The 18,589-nt window shown below is 38.9% G+C and overlaps 1 protein-coding gene across 2 annotated transcripts in view; it reads right to left on the bottom strand.

Annotated features, from left to right (window-relative positions):
• The window catches only part of EDIL3 (EGF like repeats and discoidin domains 3), a 478,798-nt gene that overhangs the window by 253,010 nt on the left and 207,199 nt on the right, over positions 1-18,589 (bottom strand). For both annotated transcript variants that reach the window (XM_005683400.3, XM_005683401.3), the window contains one exon: positions 14,334-14,462. In XM_005683400.3, coding sequence (XP_005683457.2) covers positions 14,334-14,462 — 129 coding nt within the window. The remainder of the gene's footprint in view (positions 1-14,333; positions 14,463-18,589) is intronic.

Genomic DNA, 18,589 nt, shown 5'->3' with positions numbered 1-18,589 from the left:
CAGGAAGGAGAGAGGGCAGGTAAGTGAATATAGAGGCAAAGACCCCAGACTGGAAGCAGGCTTGGCATGTTTGAGGGCAGCAGTGACAGTGTGACCCCTGCTGAATCAGCACTATGGAGGATGGCTGGGGTCAAGGTCAGAGGTGGCTGGGAAGAGAATGCATCAGTCTCTCTGGGTCGATGCAGCACTTTGGATTTTACTCCAAGTACACTGGGAAACCCTGGAGGGCTTTATACACAGAAATGACATAGTATGAATTGTGTTTTATGTGGAGCACTCTAGCTGTTGTTTTGAAAAGAGACTAGGGACAAGTGTAGAGACAGCACAATCATTAAGAGTATTTTCTAGTGGATAATGGTGCCTAAGGGAAGAAGTGAAGGTGGAAGGAGGTGATCAGAATCTCATATACAGTCTTTAAGTAATCACGTAGCACACAGAAGACATTGAGTACAGATGACTCATCTAAGGAGCTTTAACAGAAAGCTGACAAATGGAACCAAAGTACTGAAAAGTACTCTCTCTTCCTCTTTTTCTTCCTCTCCTTCTATTTCTCTATCTCTATCACTGTGTCTATGTGTCTCTATCTCTTTTCCCCTTCCTTTCTCCCTACCTCTCACGCTACCTACTGGGAAGGTATACACTCTCAATGACAAGATTTCACTTTTTAAATTGAGGCCTTTAACCTTCCTATTCTCTCTGTTGTAAAATCTGCTCAGATAAAATCAGTATTTATTTTAGTACCAATTTATTCTATAACGACTAAAGAAAAAGTATTTCAAAAACTACTCAGAAATAATAATGAGAATTTATAAACACACATACTTCTAATTGTCCACAACACTTTTACATCTATTAAATTGTCTGGGCATCATTAACTTGGACCTAAAGGTAGGTAAAGGGCCCAGTTATTTCTATTTTACAAAGGAAGAAACCAAGGCTTAGTATAATCATTATTTCAAATTGATATGACTTGTTAATAACATAGAAAGAATTCAAATTTGAGTCTCTTCTACATTTAAGTTCTTAACCTCCTTAACAGTCATGCTTTTGTTATTCAAATAAACTATACTCTTTCTATTTAGCAAGAGTCAAAAGCAATTCCTTTACTTACCACTGAAAGAGTCTTTTTCAATATTGTTGGGGGAACAATACCCATTTATAAATGTTTCAGTTTAAGATGCATCGCATAAAATGACTAAAACTTTCAGAAAATCTAAGAACAAATTACTTCTAAGGAATATATTGCCTCAAATTTCTATAAACTGTAGCACGATTGCAAAATCAATTTGGAATCACTAAAGCAAAATCCATCAAGTTATATTCTAAAACTGATGTCAGAAAATATCCACTCAAAGCAATTCTGATTTCTGGATTTCCCATTAAAATGCAAATAATGTCTTCTTTTTCAAAATCATATTATATTTTAGTATGTAATTATACTAGTCTTGATTTATGTATTACTTCTGTTATAATGTTTTCCTTAAAACATATTGTACTATACTATTAAGACTCAGCTAATGTGAAAGATAAAGTGATCATTGTTGCTGTTCAGTTGGTAAGTCATGTCCAACTCTTTTGCGACCTCATGGACTGTAGCCCACCAGGATCCTCTGTCCATGGGATTTCCCAGGCAAGAATACTAGAGAAAATTGTCATTTCCTCCTCCAGGAGATCTTCCTGACTCAGGGATTGAACCCACACCTCCAGCACTGGCAGGTAGATTCTTTACCGCTGAGCCACCAGGAAAGTCCCCATTGATTATATATGTACATACATATGTGTATATAATACGTTTTTTGTTTAAAATTCTAGATTCTACTGTTAAAGGCTAGAAACAAACATCAGTAACAAGGCGTAATGAAAAATATAACAATATATCATACTGGCAAATTCATGACAAGAAATTAAGTTCAAACAATAATTAAAATGCTATTTAAATTAGTTAGAAACCAAGTATTTACAACCTCAGTGTCAGCCACTTGAAATAATTTTCCAAATCTCATTGTTGTTCAGCTCCTCTCAACTCCTCATTACACCCTCAGTCCTAGCCACCATCATCTTGCCTCCAACAGAGCCTGTTCTTCACCAGTGATCAGAGTCATTCTCCAAACAAATGAATTAATGTACTCTTTTGCTCTCCACTCTCCAAAGATTTTTTCCAAAATTTCAATACCACAAAAAGTCTAGTCTATGCTTAAAAGGCACTACCCTGATCTAGCGCCAGTCTGGCGCTGCCTTTCTGCCTCCCCTTCTCATCATTCATTGTGCTCTAAGAACACACCCCGCTTAGGACCAAGCACTTGCTACTCCCTCTGGTTTACTTGGCTGACCCCCGAGTTCATTCACATCTCTACTCAAGTGTCACTTCCTGGGAGAAAATTTTGGACATGCTCTAAAACATCACTCAAAAACCTCTGCTCCTTAGACCGTTTCCTTATAATATACATCATTGCTATTGTTGACATTACATGTTACTATATATTACTATGAGTTATATAATATATATAGTTTGTAATTAAACTTCTATTAAAATAAAGATTCAAATGTATTTATAAAAAAAATCATGCAGAAAATACTGTATACATTTTACCCAGTTCTCCGCAACGCCTAACAATTTACAAAGCTGTAATATAAAAGCACAATTAAAATATTCAGATTTCACCAGTTTTACTTAATACTCATTTGTGTATACATAAATAATTCTGCACAATTTTATCACATAGGTAGGTGTGTGTATCTATCATTCTATTCAATACACAGAATAGTTCTAACACTGTAAGTATACCTCATGTTGTCCTTTTCAGACCACCTCACCTTCCTCTATTCCCTCCCTAACTTGAAAATCTATTATCCCTATCCAAAATTTTGTCATTTCAAAATGTTTTATTTGGAATCATCCTATAGGTATCCTCTCGGAATTAGCATTTCCTCCCACTCAGCTTAATTTCCAGGAGATTTACTTGTGTTTATCAACTGTACCTTCCTTTTCATTTCTGAATACTAAGCGTTTCATGGTATGCATATACTAGTTTTTGTTTAGCCATTCACCTATTGAAGGATATATGGGCCAATTTAAGGTTTTGGTTATTACCAAAAAAGCTGCTATGAACATTCACATACAGACATTTGTGTGAATTTAAGGTTTCATCCACTGATCTCCAGTAGCATATTGGGTACCTACTGACCTGGGGAGTTCATCTTTCAGTGTCCTATCTTTTTGCTGTTTCGTACAGTTCATGGGGTTCTCAAGGCAGGAATGCTGAAGTGGTTTGCCATTCCCTTCTCCAGTGGACCACATTTTGTTAGAACTCTCCACCATGACCCGACCGTCTTGGGTGGCCCTACAAGGCATGGCTCATAGTTTCATTGAGTTAGACCAGGCTGTGGTCCATGTGATTAGATTGGTTAGTTTTCTGTGATTGTGGTTTTCAGTCTGTCTGCCCTCTCTGATGAAGGATAAGAGGCTTATGGAAGCTTCCTGGTGGGAGAGACTGACTGAGGGGGATACTGGATGGCAAATAGATGAAGAAACAGTGGAAACAGTGGCTGATTTTATTTTTCTGGGCTCCAAAATCACTGCAGATGGTGACTGCAGCCATGAAACAAAAAGACGCTTGCTCCTTGGAAGACAAGTTACAACCAACCTAGACATCACATTAAAAAGCAGAGACATTATTTTGCCAACAAAGGTCCATCTAGTCAAGACTATGGTTTTTCTAGTAGTCATGTATGGATGTGAGAGTTGGACTATAAAGAAAGCTGAGCACCGAAGAATTGATGCTTTTGAACTGTGGTGTTGGAGAAGACTCCTGAGAGTCCCTTGGACTGCAAGGAGATCCAATCAGTCCATCCTAAAGGAAATCAGTCCTGAATATTCGCTGGAAGGACTGATGCTGAAACTGAAACTCCAATACTTTGGCTACCTGATGCTAAGAACTCACTCATTGGAAAAGACCCTGATGCTGGGAAAGATTGAGGGCAGGAGGAGAAGGGGATGACAGAGGATGAGATGGTTGGATGGCATGACCAACTCAATGGACATGAGTCTGAGTAAACTCCGGGAGTTGGTGATGGACAGGGAGGCCTGGCGTGCTGCAGTCCACGTGGTTGCAGAGTCAGACATGACTGAGCAACTGAACTGAACTGAACTGAAGGTTTTCTCTCTCTGGGATAAATGCTCAAAAGTACAACTGCTGAGCCATATGGTAAATGCCTATATTCTATTTAATTATTTTTTTTTCCTACTAGAATGGAAGTCCTATGACACCAGGGACTTGGTTATTTCAGTATCTTCTCCTTGTTCCTGGTACACAGCGCCTGTGAAACCCTTATAGTTTCCTGGGTGTTAGGACTGTCTTTTGTTCTAATGAGGCAAGACTAGGTGCTCTCTTGGATGACAGATGATTACATAAACACCAAACCATGATCAGAAGCTTGATATTTTTAGCATTGCCCTCTGTCCTGGGACAAGGGCTGAAAGTAGAATTAATGACCGAGCATGCTTACATGAGGAAGCCCGGATAAAAATCCCAAAGGTTTGGGGCTCAGAGAACTTCCAGGTTGGGGAACATATCTTACTGGGAAGGTGACATAGCCCAGTTTACAGAGAGAAGCTCCTGTGCTCAGGGCCCTCAAAGACCTCGGCCGTGTATCTCTCCATCTAGTCTTCCACCTGTATCCTTTATCACACCGTCTAATAATTTTGCTTACATACTTAATGCTTGCTTACATGGACTCCTTAGGGATGAGCACCAGCTCTGTGGCTCTGCTGTCAGTTTCACCTTGAGAATATCACTAGAGGGTTGGCTGCTTTCTCCTCTGGTGACCCAGGCACCAGAAACTGCACATGGTCTGAGAAACTATGGTCTGATCTTATTTAACACATGTTGGTTCAGAATTTATGGTTTCCTGACAATCAACTTTCTTTGCCTGACTTCAGGCTCTACTACAAAGCCACAGTTATCAAGACAGTATGGTACTGGCACAAAGACAGACATATAGATCAATGGAACAAAATAGAAAGCCCAGAGATAAATCCACACACATATGGACACCTTATCTTTGACAAAGGAGGCAAGAATATACAATGGAGTAAAGACAATCTCTTTAACAAGTGGTGCTGGGAAAACTGGTCAACCACTTGTAAAAGAATGAAACTAGATCACTTTCTAACACCACACACAAAAATAAGCTCAAAATGGATTAAAGATCTAAATGTAAGATCAGAAACTATAAAACTCCTAGAGGAGAACATAGGCAAAACACTCTCAGACATAAATCACAGCAGGATCCTCTATGATCCACCTCCCAGAATACTGGAAATAAAAGCAAAAATTAACAAATGGGATCTAATTAAAATTAAAAGCTTCTGCACAACAAAGGAAAATATAAGCAAGGTAAAAAGACAGCCTTCTGAATGGGAGAAAATAATAGCAAATGAAGCAACTGATAAACAACTAATCTCAAAAATATACAAGCAACTTATGCAGCTCAATTCCAGAAAAATAAACGACCCAATCAAAAAATGGGCCAAAGAACTAAATAGACATTTCTCCAAAGAAGACATATGGATGGCTAACAAACACATGAAAAGATGCTCAACATCACTCATTATTAGAGAAATGCAAATCAAAACCACAATGAGGTACCACTTCACACCAGTCAGAATGGCTGCGAATCCAAAAATCTGCAAGCAATAAATGCTGGAGAGGGTATGGAGAAAAGGGAACCCTCCTACACTGTTGGTGGGAATGCAAACTAGTACAGCCACTATGGAGAACAGTGTGGAGATTCCTTAAAAAATTGCAAATAGAACTACCTTATGACCCAGCAATCCCACTTCTGGGCATACACACCGAGGAAACCAGAACTGAAAGAGACACATGTACCCCAATGTTCATCGCAGCACTGTTTATAATAGCCAGGACATGGAAACAACCTAGATGTCCATCAGCAGATGAATGGATAAGAAAGCTGTGGTACATATACACAATGGAGTATTACTCAGCCATTAAAAAGAATTCATTTGAATCAGTTCTGATGAGATGGATGAAACTGGAGCCCATTATACAGAGTGAAGTAAGCCAGAAAGAAAAACACCAATACAGTATACTAACACATATATATGGAATTTAGGAAGATGGCAATGACGACCCTGTATGCAAGACAGGAAAAAAGACACAGATGTGTATAACGGACTTTTGGACTCAGAGGGAGAGGGAGAGGGTGGGATGATTTGGGAGAATGGCATTTTAACATGTATACTATCATGTAAGAATTGAATCGCCAGTCCATGTCTGACGTAGGGTGCAGCATGCTTGGGGCTGGTGCATGGGGATGACCCAGAGAGATGTTGTGGGGAGGGAGGTGGGAGGGGGGTTCATGTTTGGGAACGCATGTAAGAATTAAAGATTTTAAAATTTAAAAAATAAAAAACTAAAAAAAAAAATAGGTAACAGGAAAAACTGTTGAACTGTCACTTAATGTAGAGATTTTCAAATATGTTGAGTTTGACAATATCTGAATATTTCATGGCAAAATTAATGTCAGTGTAAGCAAGTGTTTTCCTGAGATCTGTGCAAATTAAGAGAACTATAAGAGGGAACATCATATTTGCAGCAAAATCCGACAGAAGTTGTTGCAACCTGGAGACCTACTGCGTTCCACTGGTATCTGGAGTGGGGAAGGGGCAGTTTTGTGGTACTGAGCTCTCAACCTGTGGGAACTGATGATATCTTCAGATACACAAGGATAACAATCACCACCGCTTGAGATGAACAGAACAAAACTGTTGGTTGCCAGAGGCAGCAGGGTGGAGGAGAGGGTGAAATGTATCAAGGGGGTCAAAAGATAAATAAGTGCTGGGGATGTCATGCACAGCACGATGGCTATAGTTTTAATGCTATATTCCATATTTAAAGGTTGCTAAGAGTAGATTTCAAAAGTTTTCATCACAAGAAAAAAAATGCTGTATACCTGATATGAATATACTGTTATTCATCCATTGTACCTCAGTTAAAAATAAAAAGAAAGAAGCAGCAGTTAGGGCAGGAGGTTGAGTGGTTACATCCATAAAGAGACATGTGAGGCTCTGGGAAAAGTCCTGTGACCCTCCGGTCTCAGGGAACATGGTTGAACCCAGTGTCCTTAAAATGGCTCATCTCAGTCTGACGGTTCCTCAGACCATGTGCAATTTCAGGTGCCTGGGTTGCCAGAGGAAAAAACAGCCGGCCCCTTAGCAACATTTCAAGGTGGAACCAGGGGCAAGGCCAGGGAGCTTGTACTCATTCCTAAGCATGTGGCAGCCTGAAGAATAGTAAGTAAGCTTTCAAAAATCACTTGTCAATTCCATAAATAAATAAACTCCTAGCCTGAGTGAGGAAGAATTCAGGGGAGAATGAGGCCCCACCAGGGCAAATGACATTAGAAAATGGTAGCTAAGGGCAACAGGAATTTGGAAATCAAAGTTAACATCCTTATAAGCTGACAGGCCTGGGAAATCTGGATTACATGCAACAGATTTCTTTTTTAAGCTGTATTTGTGGTACTATCTCTATTACCAGAGAGATTCTTTATAAAATCATAAGTGAATCCGTTTTAGGTCACATCTATTAGCACAAATACATCACCTTCATGAGTCTAATCTTTCTGGCAAATTTTGCTTAACATATTTTTGTTCAGAATTATGGTTTCCTGACAATCAAATTTCTTTCAATAGTTAACAGGAAAAAATGTTTAACTGTCATATGAAGGAGTGATTTTCAAATATTTTGAGTTCAACAATATCTGAAAATTTCATGGCAAAAAATCCCAGATTATGTCTATATTTGAATAGTGTTTCAGTGTAAACATCTATTGCATTTCTCTGCCAGGACAGTGCTCTTTGTGAGGCTTCTAAAAAGACTGAAAACAAGAAAATGAAAATGCCTTGGAACTCTGACTACTGCAGATGGATTAAAGGATAACATATTTTAAGAACAGTAAGTTAATGTCTTCCTTTGGCCTGATTATGTCAATCAGTTGAGGGTTCTTGCTGTAAGATGATTTCCTATATATTAAGTAAAGGTTAAAAGAAAAAAATTCAATAAGGTTGCCTGATTATGCATTTAGTGTGCAGGTACATTTGTCTATCCTAAGCTCTGTTTCTTTTTGAGTATTTCTCTTCTTGGTATCTTTAAGACATAGTAATTCTTCACAGTATAGTTCTAGAACACTGATTGCCAGACTTGGCTGCACATTAGAATCATCTTGGGAGGTTTTTAAAACTCCTAATGCCTAGACCATACCCCAGACCAATTAAATCAGAATCTCTGGGGTGGAAGTCAGGCATCAGTATTTTTCATAAGTCCCCAGGTGATTCTAATGTGCAACCAAGGTGAGAACCAGTGTTCTAGAATCATTTGTGTCAGTTTCACTAGGGTAATTGTTAATAGACAGACCTGGGTACAAAATTACCTCTATTAAACTGGGATCTCTATGGATGAGCAAGAGGAATTTGAATATATTTTTGTACTCCTTGACGATTCATATGCACATCGAGTTTTGCAAACATTTGGCTTATAGAGTTAAGGGGGCTAACGTTGACTTGTGAAGTCCTCAGCGAACAGAAAAATCTGAATTCTCAATCTATAGTCAGAAATCTTTTGGGGTTGGAGGCAAGTCTATTTTGAAAGTTTCCTTAGAGGTCTTTAGTTGGCACTATAATTCTATAGCTTGCAGGTGTCAGTAATAACTTCAGGTTAAGTTTCCACACAGTTTTGAAGTGAATACTTTAATTAGGACAAATTGATCCTCTAGTGGGCAAGCTAAAATAAAGAGGCCATCAAGCTAAAGTTAGAAAGAATAATTTAACAAAATAATAATTACCTATTAGAATTAAGGATGTAAGAGGAATTTAAAATAGAAAAGGATAAAGCTCCAATTTAGCCTTCCCCCTGAGCCACAACTCATTTTTTTTTACAATTGAAAAAACTTTAAGACAAGGGAAAAATTAAAGACCGATAGGACTACGCATTATATTTTAAAATATTCGTCCATTCAGAATATGCTATCCTTTAAGATATGTAAAGTATGTTCTAGAACTTCTCATATGGTTTTAACAAATATCCTACTTAGTGAAGCAGGACAAAGGATTATCAATTCTACTTTTTATAACCATGTTATTTCCGGCACCTAATACAGTATGAAGTTCTCTGTGTCTATTGAGTTGAACTGAATCATCAGATAAGAAAGCTGAAGCAAAGAAACATTAAATGCTAACTGAGTCTTCATCAATTGATCAAAATAAAACTGCATCAGAAACCCAGGTCTAATCCAGAATTCTCTCCCTGAAAACAAGCTTCCTTCCAAACAATTTGGAAATTACAGGTCATTCTTTTAGCCAGTAGTCCTGAAGCTTGATTCACTTAAGGATCATCTGGATGCTTTTAACTGTATCCAGGATACCAACTGAAGACTGTGATTCAGTAGAGCTGAAGAGGAATCAGATTCTGTTTAACAAGCACTACTTCCCTGGTGGCTCAGAGGTTAAAGCGTCCACCATATGTAATTGCCAAATATGTAATTAATCCAGTTAACAGTGATTGTCAAAACAGCAAATACCATTGGATAACTCTGAGAAAAGTGAAACATATGTTAAAAAAGTAAAATGACTCATGTCCCCAGTAAGTATCTGTTGAATGTATGAATCTACTAGTCGATAGTATAAAATTAAGACCAAACTGGTTTACAACATTTTGCATAATGTACACAGAGGAAAGGGCTTCCCCGGTGGCTCAGCAGTAGAGACTTCACCTGCAGTTCAGGAGCTGCAGGAGATGTGGGTTCAGTTCCAGGGTCAGGAAGATCTTCTGGAGAAGAACATGGCAACCCACTCCAGTATTCTTTCCTGGAGAATCCCATGGACAGAGGAGCCTGGCAGGCTGCAGTTCCATAGGATTACAAAGAATCGAACACAACAGAATCTACTTAGCACATATACACAAAGAGGAAAGTTTTAGATTCTGTGGTGTTTTCTGGTCAATTTTCTCAGTGTGATAAGGGATTCGAGATTATCTTGAGCTAATCTGATAACAAGGGCCTGCTTTAACTTTTCTTTTCTTTCTTTTTTTTTTTTTAGGGCTTGGAGGGCACCCAGATCAACTCTTCCTCAAAAAATAGGAACCAATAAAACTTGTTCTTTTAAAAGAAACTGAAGGTTCCAAAGCCATGCACAGGTATGGAAGAACTCAGAGAATGCCTTCAGTGGTAAGATGGGCAAAGAATTCTGAGAATAAAGAAAGAGTTCTCCCCTAAGGCATTAGATTCGTAACTAGGCAACAAATAAAATATGATTACTTCTAGCCAGCCCAAAATGCAGTTCTCACCAGAAAAGTGCTTGCTTAAAAATGCCTTTCAAACTTTCAACTCTTAGACATTCTGGTATTCATTTTATCCTATAATTTACATCTTATAATTTACACACACACACATATATATACATACAAACGTAAATATATATATATACATGCATATATACGTACATGTACACATTAACATGATATTTAAAAAACATACAATTTGATAATTCTATATTAAAAACCAATACTAATCAATATGTCTTCTAAAGCTATACCTCACGCTATTTTCATTATCAAAAAAGCATTTGTAATGGCTAAAATACAAAACACTGACAACAACCAGTGCTTGTAAGAGAAGGAAATTCTCAATCATTGCTGACAAGCATACAAAATATCACAGCCTCTGTGGAAGGCAACAGGGCAGTTTCTGACAAAACTAAATGTGCTCTTACCATAAGAATTGCACTCCTGGGTCTTTAGTCAAGTAAAGACATGAAAACTCAAGTCCACACAAAAACCTGCATATGAATGTTTACAGCAGCTTTATTCATAATTGCCAAAAGGAGAATAACTATTAATAAGATGTTCTTTAATAGGTGAATGAATGAACACACTGTAGTACATCCCTAAAGTGGAATGTTATTCACTGGTTAAAAGCAAAAGAGCTATCAAGTCACAAAAGAAAATGGAGGAAACTTAAATATATACTGCTAAGTAAAGCAAGCTAGTCTGAAAAGCCTACATACTATATGATTCCAGCTATACTGTAGAATTCCAACTGTATGATGTTTTGGAAAAGGCAAGATCACAGAGTTAAAAAAAAAAGAACGGGTGATTGCCAGGGGTTTGGAGTAAGGAGAGAGGAATGAATAAACGGAGCACAGAGATTTTTAGGTTAGTGCAACTATTCTGTATAAGGCTTTGGAGGACACATGATATGCATTTTTTAAAATCCACAGAACTGTACAATGCAAACATCAAATCCTAATGTAAACCATGGACTTTACTTAATATATGAATATCCGTTCATCAATTTCAACAAAGTGTTAAAAACTGTTAATCACTCAGTTGTTGCTGACTCTTTGTGACCGCATGAACTGCAGTCTGCCAGGCTCTTCTGTCCAGGGAATTCTCTAGGCAAGAATACAGGAATGGGTTGCCATGCCCTTCTCCAGGGGATCTTCCGAATCCAGGGTTCGAACCTGAGTCTCCTGCATTTTATGCAGATTCTTTACCATCTGAGCCACCAGGGAAGCCGAAAAGGAATTTGGGAGGGCTATGGGGATCAAACCTGGATCTCCTCCATTGCAGGTGAATTCTTTTCGGACTGAGCCACCAAGTGAAACCTCATGGCTCAAATATACCATATTAATGTAAGAATTTAATATCAGAGAAGACTACAGAGGAGGAGGGATATTTGGGAACTCTACTCTCTGCTCAGTTTTTCTGCAAACCTAGAACTGTTCTTAAAGCCAAAATCTAATTTTAAAAAATGCATATATAATATTAATGCTTACACTAGAAACCTTTCTTCCAATTTGTAACACAGTGACAAAATAGTTGTTATACTAAACTATGCATCTGTCACTCCTGTATCATAAAACTTAAATTTTTTTAGCTATTAAGCTATATTCCCAAAGATATTTATTTCACAATCTGTCACACAGAACTAAATTAATAAGCCCTCCTATATATGGATGTCTGAAGAATTGTTTTCTTTTCCCAGATGAAATGTTCATATTATGTTGGTCTATCTTTCATTTTCATTGATTTTCAATGTAGCTTTTATTAGCCAAAACATAATAAATATTGTGCCTATAACGCATGGTTATGTAACTGAATGCAGAATTGCTACCTTAACCTACAAGATGACTAGGTTTAGCTACTGAAAGTCTTGTGCAGTATTTCTCAAGCTTCAACATGTGTGGGAGTCAACTGGGAATGGGATCATTTTGAAATACAGTTTCTGATTTAGTTGGTTTGAGGTGGCACCTGGCAATCTTCATTCCCAACAAGCTTCCAGGCAATGCTGACGCATGACTACACTTTGAATAGCAAAGTTCTAGGCCATAAAACTCTTACCACTATGAAAAACACACAATTCCCTAGCAGTTCTTGCAAGGAAGTAAAGAGCTGCTTTGTTTGTTTATTTTTCTGTTTATCCCACTTGGAAAAACTCTCAGCGCTTCTAGCACTTCTAAATTTGCTTTCCCAATATATAATCCATTTCAATTTTATCTATAAAGACGGAGACTTGATAACCTATGTACAGCAAGCAAGCTACCCATTTAACCATAATACTCTTCTACCCTGTATGAACCAAAGATCATTTATTTCTAGTTTGACTCCTCTATTTCTATGTCTTCAAGCACAGAAAGGTCAAGTGACTGGCTCCACTTATCCAATAACTTAGAAGTCAGGTCTCAAATCCAGGTCTCTGATTCCAAATCCCGTCCTTTTCCCCTCCATTCTCTGCTACTTCTAATAATGACGCACTTCAGAGAAGAGGCACCAGTTTGTTTAGCTCACAAAATCCCAGTTCTAAATTGAATTCCTCAGCCTCCAGTTTCCCATAAACCTTAAGCATGCATTTAAGGTCTTCCAGGACCTGAGTCTTGAAGCATAGGGTATTGACCAGAGGGAGAGGAATGCGGGGATGGCAAGAGGCCTGGAGTGGGCAGTGAATACATGGGCCATGAACACTACAGTGATGATTAATACCATGCTGTGAGGAATGAGTAAGGAAAAATTGAGTCTGTCAGTCAGAGCCAGACTTTCAACCACCAGCAAAAAATTATAGAGTGCACCCTGGCTCAGAGACTTTGAGAACATTGTGTACTTCTCTGGAGACCTGCAATGGCCAGGAACGTGTGGAATTTCTGTACAGGCCTGTTATAATACAGCCCATTGTAATATGTACACTGCTTGTAACTGGGTTCAATCACCAACAAGGAATGAGAAGCTCGTGATTTTTCTCAGGCTGAGTTCAAAGTCACCATGGCTGATTTTTCCTTGTTATAGAATCGCTGCTCAGCCTTTATACATGAATATCACAACATTTCTGGAAAGACAGGGATTTGAGCTCAGAATCTTGACTGCCTTGACATTCCCCTGATCACCTAAAGAGGATATTACTAATCCTACTTATTTCCAAAGATTTGTGACATAGTGTCAGAGCAGTATCCAGAGTTTCCTCAGTCTGGCCAACCTACCTGAGCCTCTCAATTAAGGGCTGCCTGCATGGAGCACACACACTACAGTGGAATTCCCCCTTGAAATGAGAACAAAGTTTTCATAATGGGATATTGCCCAGTGTCTAGAGGCAGGGTTTGCACCTACGGGCATAACATCTGAACTATTTTTTTTTCCTATGCAACAGGGTTCTAAGACAAAGAGGGTGAGAGTATACAAAGGCATATTCTTACTGTTAGAAATACTTAGAAGGACAATAATGCTGAGTCATACTTCTAAGAAGAAATCATCACAAATGGACAAATTTTGTTTAACTTCAGGATAAACAAGAACAAGAATAAAACAGAGAAGTGCAGGTAACACCCTTTTGGAACTTCCAAAGATTTTCACACTAAAAATGCTAACATGTGAGATGGAGAAAACTAGCTTATAGAAAAGACAGAGTGGGCAGTTTTCTCTTTTAGGTATCATCTCTGAAGCCAAACAGAAAAATGTCTGGGAAGCTTGAAGAATGTAGCTTCAGGACACATGTGAAAGAAAGGCATAGATATGAGATCAATATAAAAGCAGCATTTTGCAAGTATGGCCGAACGACAGTGAAAAGGGTTGATGGAAGATTGCTAGCTTCCCACACCCTTGGGAGAATAGAAACACAGACATAAGTCCTCGGCTGGGGATATGGTGTATCCAGTGGGAGAGAAGCAGGCTCAAAGATTCTATCATTCTACTCCAAACAAGGATGATAAAGACCCGCATACTTTGTAATCAATGATAATAAAAGCACAAGGACCGTGGATGACTTACTGTGCTGACAGTGAATCCCGTTAAATCCTCGGGAACATTTACAAACGTAGCCTATGAATGTGTCTCCTCGGTACGCTTCGCTTATTTCGCAGGTTCCTCCGTTATGGCATGGATTAGGAGTGCAGGGGCCTGAAAGACAGAAGGCAATATTGCTGCATGATACATACGCTTTAAAGTGGACACCGAGTCAACACTTTGCAATTAACAATTTTACGGAGAAAAGTGTTCTGGATATTAGTGCTACAGGAAATGCAGAAGCTGTGAGGGCTCTGGAGACCAACGGCCTGGGCTTGAATACTGGTTTCACCACTTTCTAGCCATGTGGTCTTGGATGATTTAACTAACCTCTCTATACCTCAGTATTATCTTCTGTGAAATGTCAAGACTATAATAATACAATCTACCTCAAAAGGCAATGACAGAGATGAAAAGAATCCATACATATAAAATACCCCGAACAGACACATATCAAACATTCAAAAAGTATCAGCACTAAGTAAAACATTGTTACTAAGGTTCCAGATTTGAAAATCTCCTCTGCATGTTTAAAATGCAATACTGAATGGCAATTTCTAGAGTTAAGAACATGCAAGACTTCTTGTACCCTGCTGGTGAAAGTAGCATAAACTTAAAAGTCATTGTAATCACATTGGCCAACTGAAGTGGATGGTTGGTTGCAATACTTTTATTGACTATTTGTGAGTTTGTGGTGGGGCATACTTGAAGAGAACTCCAATTTTTGCCAATGTATAGGATACTTCCTATAGCTCATTGAAACTTGCAAAGATAGAGAAGAGACAGAGAGTTATTTTTGAGCCTTGAAAAAGTAACTTCACCAGAATGACTGGTACCTGGTACCTCTATTGAGGTACCAATACCTCAACTGGTACCTTTGTTGAGAGTCAACAGAAGTGTGGTGCTCCACCTCTGGGAGTATACAGCTGAATCAGTTCTGCCTGAACCTGGGACTCCTCTACTGCACATTCTTGCCTGTGGGGTACTCCTTTGGTATGGCTGTGATTCTTTTTCAACTGGCATAGCATCCAAGAATATTGTTTTCTTTGCAATAATCCTTCTGTCCTTTCCTTACTTCAGAGCCTAAAGGCTTGTGTCAGTCTGAAGGCTCGTCCTATCTACTCTTGTGCTTTCTCTCTCGTGTCCATCACAGCTATTCCCCCTAATAAACCTTTGCCTCTCTAATTCTGTTTTAATAGCTGGTTTCTTGGAGGATGCTAAATGACTCATGGCAGAATCCACACTGGATGTTGTGAAGAAGAGACAAGTGGAAGGAAGAAAAAGCTCTCCCTGGGAGATGAAGAGAGATCAAGCAAACTATATAGCATTGCCTAATTTTGTGGCCCCCGCCACCTTTTTTTAAATTGGAAAGACTAGAACGTATTTATATGAAACAAAAATCACTGAAAAGAAAGTTAAGATGTACACACTAGAAAAACAAAGCAAGTGTTATTAAACCAAGTGTCTGACTCTGCACACAGAGATGAATTCTGGAGTCACGGAGGGCATAGGAGAAGAAGAGAAGCCAGTGGTTTTGGCAGAGACTAGAGAGAAGGTAACAGTGTTGGCAGGAGAATGGTGAGAACGAGCCAACTGGGTGGGAGCTCCATCAGGTAAAAGAGCACAACAGTGAATGCTACTCAGTTCAGTTCAGTTCAGTCGCTCAGTCGTGTCCAGCTCTTTGTGACCCCATGAATGGCAGCACACCAGGCCTCCCTGTCCATCACCAACTCCCGGAGTTCACTCAGACTCACGTCATCGAGTCAGTGATGCCATCCAGCCATCTCATCCTCTGTCATCCCCTTCTCCTCCTGCCCCCAATCCCTCCCAGCATCAGAGTCTTTTCCAAGGAGTCAACTCTTTGCATGAGGTGGCACACTACTCAAGTGTGGGTCAAAACCCTTTAACGTCTTAATGACGGAAAAGGAAATTCACCATCATCACAAAGTTAACAACAGGCAGCCCTTAAGAGTTCGGGCAATGCTATTCTGGAATATTTTATAATTCTATTACCTCCTCTAGCAGCTCTTACTACAGTTTAACATTCCATGACAGTCAATAATTATATAATCTAATAAAGATATGCATGAAATAGGCAACAATATGACAACTATGCTGTCAAGATCTTAGTACCGCTGACTTTCAAAAAGTGCAAAGAAAACAATGGGTCCGTAATTTTCTTCAGATATCTCTGTACCGGTTAAAAACAAAACAGTTATTCAAGTAGGCAGTTTTGTGCCTTGCAGTACTGGTCAACTAAACCAACACCTGCCCTTGAGATGGTATGTTGTCAATGACTGAGACAGGAAGAAGGTGCAACACCAGGGACCATTTTCTCCCATCACCAAGAGATGTAAACCATGCTACAGAACCCTTTCCCCCTCTTCTTTCTCACTTTCTAATTCTTCCCTCCTCTCAAATTAATTAACATTAACAATGTCAGACAAGTTACAAATTACTTTCAGATAAATAATCTCATTTATTCCTCCCAGCAACTAGAAGAGGTCATTGTCTGTATTATTCTCATTTACCTTATTAAAAAAAAACAACTGTAGGTCAGAAATTTTAGATAATATTTCTCAAATGAACATTACAAATGAAGCATTCAGTCTCAAGCCAAGAATCTGTGACCCTAAAACCTACATTCTTTACAGAATCAGCCAAATGGGGAAGGGAGAATGAAATAAAGGTGATATTAGAGCTTTGACCCATCAGTTCACTCACGCAAAATACAAAAATACATGACGGGTTTTTAAATAACTCATAACTGATAGCCATGCATGTAATTGCTAAAAAAAAAAATTATAACATAAGAATATTTGTGAAAGTGAAAGTCACTCAGTCATGTCTGACTTTGCGATCCCATGGACTATTCAGTCCATGGAATTCTCCAGGACAGAATACTGGAGAGGGTAGCCATTGCCTTCTCCAGGGGATCTTCCCAACCCAGAGATCAAATCCAGGTCTCCTGCATTGAAGGCGGATTCTTTATCAGCTGAACCACAAGGGATGCCCAAGAAATATATAATTTTAAACAATTAAGGTGTGTTAGAGATCATCCAATCCAATCTTTAAATTTTGCAGATAAGGAAACAAGCCTAATAAGAATTCAGGATTTCTCAAAAATAAAACCAAAAAACTCAACTAATATGGGGAAAACTGAGTTTGAGGAATTCCCTCTAGTAGGAAAAACCTTTTTAAAAACAAAATTGATAAAGCTATTTCTGGCCTAACAAGAGAGCGATGTGATTTCTACCAGAAAGAAAAGAAATATTTTTCATGTTTCCTTCTATGATACCCTGGAGTAGGTAATGGCTACCCACGCCAGTATTCTTGCCTGAAGAATTCTATGGACAGAGGAGCCTGGTAGGCTACAATCCATGGGGTTGCAAAGAGTCAGACATGACCGTGCAACTAACACTTGCTCTTTCTACTTATAAAGCTGAGGGAGGGATAAAAAACAAACTGAAATAGTAAGGCCAATGCCAGTCCTTGGGAGCAGTTAAAGACATGATTACGAGCAAAGTGGTCAATGGAAGTTACTTGGAAGAACAAGGAGCAAATATGAGCCTGGAAGGGACGATTACATTTAATCAAGCCTTCTACATCTCTGGAAAAGTAAAACTTGGCTGAAGAGGAGTCAGCAGCTCTGCCTTATAAAGGAAGGATTTAGGAATGGATGGGGGTAACCCCAGAGGAGAGACCCTGCAAACAGAACAGAAAGTCAACTTCAAGGAGCAAGGGGGTATGCTCATAGAAGTATGCTATGAGGCTGGAATATGGGAAGAAATGTAGCTAGTAGGAAACCATGATGCCTAAAATTCAGTTTTGTTTGTAAAGCTACTATGTGACCTGTCTTTGCGGGACTATCCAAGTCTGCTAGACACACAGACCTATGTATGGAATTGTGGGAAGTCAGAGGGAAAGGGCTGTGCTATTCATCAGGCTCATCCTGGCAGAAGGGAAGAAGCGTTGCAGCACACGATGCCCAAGGAACTCAAGAATCCAGTGGATACAGGAACCTGAAAACCGTGCTGACAGCTATCTAGTCTTAGACACTTTATAGATATTTCCTGGGGGCACAGGCAAAGTCTATCAAGTAATCCTAGTGTAGCCTCTGGAATTCCCCAAAGACAGGAGTTAGAGAGTTGGAGCTCATTTTATTTATACCCGCAAAGACATCATTGACCTCAGCTGACATCTTGGTTTCAGAGAAAGATTACTTGTTAAAAAGGCTGTTT

This window comes from Capra hircus, chromosome 7 (assembly GCF_001704415.2).
Source record: "Capra hircus breed San Clemente chromosome 7, ASM170441v1, whole genome shotgun sequence".
In the NCBI taxonomy this organism is placed as follows: domain Eukaryota; kingdom Metazoa; phylum Chordata; class Mammalia; order Artiodactyla; family Bovidae; genus Capra; species Capra hircus.
This window is presented reverse-complemented; position numbering and strand designations above follow the sequence as displayed.